The sequence below is a fragment of the Eucalyptus grandis genome, chromosome 8 (assembly GCF_016545825.1).
Source record: "Eucalyptus grandis isolate ANBG69807.140 chromosome 8, ASM1654582v1, whole genome shotgun sequence".
Lineage (NCBI taxonomy): Eukaryota > Viridiplantae > Streptophyta > Magnoliopsida > Myrtales > Myrtaceae > Eucalyptus > Eucalyptus grandis.
This window is the reverse complement of record NC_052619.1, coordinates 5,101,588-5,109,792: the sequence shown is the minus strand read 5'-3', so window position 1 is coordinate 5,109,792 and position 8,205 is coordinate 5,101,588. Positions and strand designations below refer to the sequence as shown.

Here is an 8,205-nt window from a genome sequence, read left to right as displayed (position 1 = left end):
CCACAGATCTGGAGAGGGTCGCGGCCCTCGCCGGATCCGGGCGAGGGCCGCAACCCTCGCCGCCGATCGGCTGGGTCACCGACCCACAGCCGAGGCTTGACGACCCCGGCCGACCCTCCCCCCGTTGTCGCGGCCCTTTCCGGCGGTGGCGGCAACGGCTAAGGCCTCGATCCCTTAGCCGCCTCCCCCTTTTCCCTTTTTTTTTTTTAAATTTTTTTTAATTTTAAAATTATTAATTTTAAAATTTTTAACTAAATTTAATTTTAAAATTTTAAAATTTTTATTTTTTTTTTTATCACATCAGCCCAAAACGATTTCTTTTTAAAATCTTTCTCCTTCCCTCCTTGGGTGTCTCGGCCCTTAACTTAATTAATTTTTAGCGCCCCTATTTTGGATTTTTTGTCCTAAGCTATAATCACCTTTACCAAAAAAAAAAAAAAAAAGATATTCTTTTTTCATTATTTGGTCACGTTAGCCTGCAAAATAGCGTCGTTTTGGACTCACTTTGTTGAAAAAATGCCACGTCGGCATTTTGGCCGGACTTTGGTCGGAGTGGCACTTAATTGATCCGTTTTTCTTCGAATGTGGCAGTTAAGTGTACCTTTATGACACTTAAGTATTCCTTTGTGTCAAGTTATGGCACTTTAAGTATTCTTTTGTGTCAAGTTATGGCATTTGAAGCGTTTTTTTGCCGAAGAATAACAGTCTGGGTCTGTTGTTTTGTTATATGCAACTGTAGAAAGCAGGAGGGGACATAGCCTTGGCAAAACAACTTTTCACGTGATTTGGCGCATATTCCAATTGGCCATGGACGGTAGTGAGTAGATGTAAGCACCGTCTCCAGTCCTTGGCTGCCTATAATCTTCTTCAGTAATTTTTGCATTGTAAATCAACCGTGCTCCAATGTTTAATCTCACTCTCATCAGGCTTATTAGAGTCTGAAAATTCACCTAACCGATGACATTTGCCTAAGACAAACTGATTTGAAGGAGGGAATCAGCAAAAACTCCTTTTCTTCAAGCATGAGTTCTCTCCGGAGGCTAGAACTGATCGTACCTTTGGAAATGTAACGTTAGTTCATGATTCAAGGCCTGAGAAACATGCAGTTAGATTACAGACTATAGCACACGGTCCTGCTTTATAGCACAGGAAAAAGGCTCAGAATACCTAGCCGAGAAAGGCAAAACTCCGATTTCTCTTTATTTTCATAGAGCGAAATCAAAATGGTAAGTCACCCCCGCAAATTACTCTTTCAAGTCTTGATGTCTCCGACGTCTCGTGCAAATCTAGTGATGATCGTGCACCCTCTGTTGTGCGGGTTGGCCTGCCCGCCCGGGCAATTGTGGTAGGAAGCCCCTGATTTCTGGCAGGGCACGGTGTCCTCCCTCAGCAACTCATAGCCGATGTACTTCTTGTTGCTCTGCTGCGCTGCCACCGGCACTCTCCGGCTGGTCTCCCACTCCATCTCCGGATCGGTCACGCACTCCCCAAGGGCAGCCTCCAAGCATGATGACCTCTCCAGAAGAAGGTCTAGACCGCCGCTTCGCAGTGAACCGAGGCCCATAATGGACACCGCATTGCAGTTTGTGAGGTGTATGAGGATGAAGAGGAGGCATGGGTGGAAGAAAGTGATGGAGCTGAGCTTAGGGTTGAGATTGAGCATGCCTCTCTCTCTCTCTGGTTTCTTTGAGTGGGGGATCTTGTTGGGGACGACGAGGAAGTGGGACTTCGCCGTTCGGGTAGTTGGGTTGCGAAGGATCATTAGCGAGGACGAAACAGTCTCGAGGTATCACTTACAAACTTGCGAATGTGGGGAGATTGAAATGAACCGGTGTATTTGGAAAGTCATGTATAAATATAAGGGAAAGCAACACAAATGATTCCCAAACTTTGATTAATATGGTCCATGAATTTTTAATCTATTCTATGTGGTTGTTGAACTTTTTAACCCAATATGTAATGTCATTCTTAAACTTTTAAAATCGTTCAATGTGGTTTTCAGATTTTTGGTACATGTTTAATTTTATCTTTATACTATATGAAAATATTTATGTTATCCTTGAATTTGAATTAATAGAAAGATAAGATCGAACATTTTTAAATATTGAACATGTACAAAAGTTCAATGACCACGTTAAAAAAAGTTTTGGGGACCACATTGCATATTAAGAGTAAAGTTCATGAATCGCATTTCACATTGTCCATAAATATAAGAGAACACTCCCCGCCCGTGAGTTCCTTACCTTAATGCACCAATTGCCAAGGCATTCTCTCATCTCATGTTGTTTAGAAGGTTGCAACCAGGGGAATGTAAGGAAATGTATCAAACCATTAGATTCTATAATGATTTGATTTTGGCTATTCTTTTGTTACGGGGCTATTGTTCCGATTTCCTTTATGGTCTAAAATAACCCCAGTTATTACATGGAATTCTATTAATAAATTAATTTTCATTGAGCAATTCTAATTTATAAACACATCTACTCCAATGCCCCGGATACACCATATGCATACTTAATTTCATCACCTGGTGTTTTGGCCAACCCACGTCGGAGTGCGGCGGACAATGCATGCCAAGGCTCAAGAAGAAGGATGCATCTCCGGACTTGGCTTCTCTTGCCTCTATGGTTCATCCAAAGGAAGCTTCAGCAAAATGGTGAATGATCTTATTAGTGAACAACGTGTATGTTTGACCTCTTTTGTAAATTGACTCGAGCACAAATGTACCAAGATGTCCCACTACAGAGATTAGCAGTGAAAGCCAACCAGATTGCTTAGGGCCATGTTTTTCCAAGTTTGAGATCATTTGACCGTTTTCCTAATTGATGGTTTACAACACCGGACATCTTCTGCACTAATAAGACAATTAATTTTTATACTGGTGTTGTCCACAGCTCATGACCTGCCAATCGGAAGCATGATAAGAGGAAAATATGGCCTAATTACTTTCACTCCAGGACAGAAGATCGTGCTGGCCGTGACAGATAAATGGCGGCGAATTTATTTCCACCTAATGGCATAGCACAATAAGGAGATGTAGTCGAGTCGAGTGATGTGACTCCCCGGCGAATGGTCCTATTCACGAAACGCCTGGGTTGTGGTCCATGTCACACAGAGGCAGCCATTGTGGCTCCCTCGATTGGTAAAGTTTGACTTGTTGGTTGACGACCAAAACCGACGACGACATGCCTCCGGCCACCGATCCGACAATCGACTTTAGCCCTCGACAAATTCTTTCGCTACCATTAATCATCCTCCATACTCAGCGTACAAATTGAATTGAACTAAAGTTGGAAAAAGATAGCGTCCAAAGTACAAACTAAAATTACACGATTGAATTTAAAAGCACATAATCATTATGTGTTTATCCCAGCTACAAGGGAGAAGCGGGAGATTTGAATCTTCACAGTTAAGAGATTGGAAAAAGGATTATTTAGTTTAAGTTTTGAGTTCTAGCTCTTGAGTATGACTTTAAAAAAAAATTCAAAAGTAGAGTAATATTTTCCTGAAAGAGTCATTAACCGAAGAAGACGGCACAAAGAGAGGAAAGGAAACGCCAAAAGCTCAAAACCCTGTCTTCCTGCCGGCGATAGCAGAAGGCAGAGAGAGAGAGAGAGAGAGAGAGAGAGAGAGAGAGGCGATGAAGTACGCGGTGAAGGCATGGAGCAACGGGATGGCGCGGGCGGGAGTGCTCCAGCTGGGCGGCGGCTGCGGGTGCCCGCTGGAGATAGAGACGCCGTCCCTGCTCCTGCCCACCCGCAAATGCCTGCCCCACTTCATCTCTCCCGACCTCCTCCCTTCCCTCCCTTCCCCTGACTCCCGCCTCCTCCAGTTCAGCCCTCTTCACTTGTACGTCCTTCTCTCTCACTCTCTTCTTTTGGGCTCCTTTCATCTTTCACTGAAATTTGCCATGATGTTGTCGAACTGTTTGAGTGTGTGTACGTTCGTTCTCGTTTCTGTTGATGATGTGGGCAAGTAGAATTTTGTGTTCAAAGTAGGTGGTTTACTTAAAGTTTGCGCATTTTGTCGATTTTAAAGTGTCCCAGAAAGTGTTGTGACTGCTTCTCATCGAGTGGCGTAAAGCCTTTAGAGGCTGTAGTTACTTATGCCTGTGAATGAAAGCTAACGTTGCTTGTGCAGACAATTCAGTGTTAGTGATGTTCATCTTTTTCAGTTGTTGTCTCTGATTCTTGAGTAGTTTAAAGTAGTGGTTTTAGAAGAGTAAAGGTTAGAACTTGTGACTCATGCGAATATTCTTTATTGGGGATCAAGGTCATTGAAACCTGTGATCTTTGTGACTGTAGCTTGGATGGAATTTCGACGCAGACAATATCGAATCTTGGAGGTCTCCACCAGATGCTTGGTCTGCATGAGTATGGGTTGGTAGCTGTTCCGAGGGATTCCATTCAATGCCTACCTGCATCTGAAGCGACTAACAAAGTCGGAGCATCGTTCGAGACTCCGTGTGGCCGTCGTTTGGTAAACTAATGGTTTTCCCATGTATTCACTTGATTTGGAACATTCACCAAAGGAACTGCTTGAAGTCGTTGCATGATTGTGCTATTGCAGATTAAGCCAAAAGAATACATGGAAATGATTTCTTCGATGCGGCCCGACATCTGGGTCACATTGGCTGATGAGGTGCCAACTTGGGTTTCTGAAAAGCGAAACAATTCCTCAGTGGATCGAACTATCAGGTGGCTCGATGAATGCATCGCGTTGAGGCCGGTACAAACCCAATGTTCGTTTCCTATTTTAGTACCTTGAACTACTGTGAATCAGAAATTTCTTGATTGGAATTAATGAGCATTGAGGCTACTATGGAATGAAAATGTGAAATGCAAAATTATTTTGTTCCTTACCAAGGCGCAACTTTCTCTATACTAAAATGAGTGGTTTGAAGTAACAAGAGCTGCTTTAGGTAAACAGCATTTGTGCTGGGCAGTTTAGTAGATATTTGTGTATGCTATGCTTTCTCTCGTTAGTTTCATGGCCTGATCAATCTAGCTTATCTGTTTGGACTTTCAACTTGCTAAGTTGCCAAGTCATCTCTTCTGTTGATCATTTATGCACTTTCAAGGATGGTATAATGTTAAATTGGGGAATTTTCATTTTGCTGCTAGAAGACTCTGAGACTATTTCAGAATGATGCTAATACAAAAATCGCTATAAAATTTGTGTAGTTAGGTGGAGACATCTTTGGTTCCATTGTTGGTGGAGCTAATCTGCAGCAGCGGCAACGATGTGCTGAAGAAGTCGCTAAACGAAACTTATCAGGTACTTGCTACTTCTTTTGCGATAACTTCTACGAGTGGGATATCAGTGACCTGTTAAAGCAAGCATCTTGTAGAAAATTGCATGGCCTATCCCTATCCATTATTAATACCTCTGGTCATGTCTTATTTGTTCAAGTCAACTTTTTTTTTTTTTTTTTTGCTAGAACATTTGTTTAAGTTGACTTTTTTTTTTTTTTTTCCTTTTGGATAAAACATTTGTTTAAGTCAACTTACAAGGGGCTCTGTGTTTTGCTTATGATTACACTTGTTCCTAATTCTGCTGTCCACAGGTTACTTGATAGGGGGATTTGGGCTTGGAGAGAGCATGGATGAACGTCCTGCTCTGCTTAAAACTGTTTGTGTAAGAGCTTGTTTACTCTAGCTTCCCAACTTTGTACATGAATTAACTTGGAAGAATTTGTGGTGGTTGCCTTTCGACTCCGTGGAGTCTGGACTGCAATCTGGTCCATGTTTATACTGGATCTGCTTTTACAGTTGGGTTCACTTGATAAATTATCACAACTAAACTCAACAGACTAAGCAGATGAAATTTCCTTTTAAATCTGGGCAGTCTGTATGCTTAATTGATAGTCCTTAAGGCATGTATGTTTTTGTGAGTATGATGATTGGCAGTTTCTGACAGAAACTATCTGTTCCGTTATTTCTTTCTCTTTCCAACTCTTATCTGGCTCACAATCATGTAGTAGATGTGAGTAAAAGGCTATATATATTCGATAATTGAAGTCATGAAGTTTGCACGAACTCTGTTATGATAATGTGAAACTACAGCTGGATTTATCTCCTTTACATCTTAATATGCATGTCATGGTAACTTCCAATTCGTCTTATATCTAATTAATTCATCACGCTGTGTTTGAGGCCCATGATTTGAGATCAGAAGAGCTTGGTGTGTCATGCAATGCTTTTTGTTGTCAACTGCTGCTGTTAGGATTAAAACTTTCAGACTCAACTGTGTGGTAGATCTTCGATGTTGGTTCATTTATTTTAGCTGTGAGCCACCACTTTCCACAACTGGCTGATTGTTCCAATGGCTTAGGATACATAAATGGTTCTTTTAGGAGACCTTAGTTTCTAAACAGTGATTAATTCCTACGAAGTGATTATCCTTTGCAATTCAATTTCTTTAAGTGGATGTGTATTCCCATCCTGGTCCTTAAATGGAGCAATTTTCTTTTTATGGCTTTTGGCAAATGCTTCTAGGAAAGCTTCCAAAATCATTTGGTTTAATGCTGGATGATTCATTTTTTGATTTCTTAGTAATTTTGATGCTGTGACTGTCATCAGGATAACTTGCCTGAAGAAAAGCCTCGTCTAGTCTGCGGTCTCGGGCTACCTGGTATGAGGTTCATTCCCTCCACTTTTCCTTGCTTATATCCTGTATTTTTATCGTTGTGGGAAGCATTAAAGTGTCAGCTGTTTGTAAAGAAGTTGTTCTTGTAATGGGAGAGTGACGCAAGCTGCTTTCTGGCAGGCCCAGATTATATTCAGAGTAGTGTTAAACTGTCAGCTGCTCTATGATCACTTCAGTTCAGAATTATTATTCTTATTGTGATTAATTATTCTCTTTTTTATATGTATGCTTTAAAAAAGTTAATTGTTCCCTATAAATCCTTGCAAATTGAAAGTTTATGCTTATTCATTGTGCAGAGGAGGTTCTACAGGGTGTTGCTGCTGGAATTGATCTATTTGACACTACGTACACAACTCAACTGTCTACTCTGGAACTTCTGCGTTTGCTTTCATGGTTTGGCTGAGAACTGATTGATCAAATGGATGTTGGCAGGTACATTTACCACATTACGATTGCAGGTTTTGCACTTACCTTTCCACTTGACAAAATTGGAGCAAGTGAATTAATTCCTTACTCGAGTGACATAGGAAGTGACCAGGCGAAGATTAATCTGAGGGCGACTGTTTACCGGTAATTGATCAGATCTTTGCTTGCTTCATTTTGATTTATAGATGTGACAACTTGATCTATTGGAAAAGTTCACTTCTTTGTCCATGTCCTGCATCAAATGGAAGGTCCTATTTAGTTGTCCTTGTAGCATGATCTGGGAAATTTCAGCATTCTGGTCTGAACATGTGTGCCGGTGCCTTAGCTCGTATTTTACTTTTACTCTCCTTTTGTCATAATGGAGGCACATCTGCGTTGCATAATTTCCGATCGATTACCTTCATATGCTCCAGGAAAGACACTACACCTATAGTCCAAAGCTGCAGCTGCTATACATGCAAGAATCACACGAAAGCGTATATAAATCACCTTCTCAATGTTCATGAGATGCTTGCGCAGACTCTGCTGGAAATGTACTCCTCTTCCCTTCAACTTTTTCATGAAAGGGTTCTGCTTTTTTTTTAAGGGTCATTTTTTTTAAACCTCTTTCATCTTTGTTGCAGCCATAATACCCACCACTTTCTTGGTTTCTTCCGCTTGATACGAGAAGCAATTAAGGAAGGCGAGTTTGATCGATTTCGAGAGAAATTCATCCGCAATAGGCGTGAGCACTTGGCTGTTTCTGCTGTTCACGCATGAATTGTTTGGCTCTGCTTTTGTTTGTGTTAGCTGCGGTTTGATTGAAGTTAGGACATCAGTGGCATTGCCAGATTAATGCGACTTTCAGGAAAACCATTGATAGGTGATGATACAGTTGGAACTGGGAAGCAGTTCTTATCTTTTAACAACGACGCGGAATGGCACCTTTAAGTAAACCAAGGACCAAGAACACACTTCTAACTTCATGGACCGGGTAAGATGCGAGCCGAAGTTATGAAGAGTGGCAGAACTTTGTCAGCCCTCATTCGCACTTGTAGTTTCACAGTAGTGTAATTTTCACCTCATGATTTGCCTAGTGTACTTCTGAAACACCGAAGGGAAGAAGATTTTCTAGGGACTTGTTTGAAGCTT

At 41.4% G+C, this 8,205-nt stretch overlaps 2 protein-coding genes across 2 annotated transcripts; one reads left to right on the top strand and one right to left on the bottom strand.

The window, feature by feature from the left end:
• Window positions 1–1,015: 1,015 nt before the first annotated feature.
• On the bottom strand, window positions 1,016–1,823 carry LOC104456004 (protein RALF-like 24). The gene has a single exon (XM_010070690.3). The coding sequence runs from the start codon at window positions 1,760–1,762 to the stop codon at window positions 1,253–1,255; it is 510 nt and encodes a 169-aa protein (XP_010068992.2). The 5' UTR covers window positions 1,763–1,823; the 3' UTR covers window positions 1,016–1,252.
• Window positions 1,824–3,536: 1,713 nt separating this feature from the next.
• Window positions 3,537–8,201, top strand: LOC104456003 (queuine tRNA-ribosyltransferase accessory subunit 2). Its single transcript, XM_039300608.1, has 10 exons — window positions 3,537–3,849; window positions 4,305–4,479; window positions 4,570–4,728; window positions 5,184–5,277; window positions 5,567–5,637; window positions 6,582–6,633; window positions 6,945–6,993; window positions 7,081–7,218; window positions 7,488–7,607; window positions 7,698–8,201. The coding sequence occupies exons 1-10, from the start codon at window positions 3,641–3,643 to the stop codon at window positions 7,831–7,833; spliced, it is 1,203 nt and encodes a 400-aa protein (XP_039156542.1). The 5' UTR covers window positions 3,537–3,640; the 3' UTR covers window positions 7,834–8,201.
• Window positions 8,202–8,205: the final 4 nt, after the last annotated feature.

Bases quoted from the DNA above. Each gene is read 5' to 3' on its own strand.
- LOC104456003 (XM_039300608.1), top strand. From the start codon at position 3,641: ATGAAGTACGCGGTGAAGGCATGGAGCAACGGGATGGCGCGGGCGGGA. The intron at 3,850-4,304 runs GTACGTCCTTCT...TTGTGACTGTAG, and splicing joins CAGTTCAGCCCTCTTCACTT to CTTGGATGGAATTTCGACGC. The intron at 7,608-7,697 runs GTACTCCTCTTC...TCTTTGTTGCAG, and splicing joins GCGCAGACTCTGCTGGAAAT to CCATAATACCCACCACTTTC.
- LOC104456004 (XM_010070690.3), bottom strand. From the start codon at position 1,762: ATGATCCTTCGCAACCCAACTACCCGAACGGCGAAGTCCCACTTCCTC.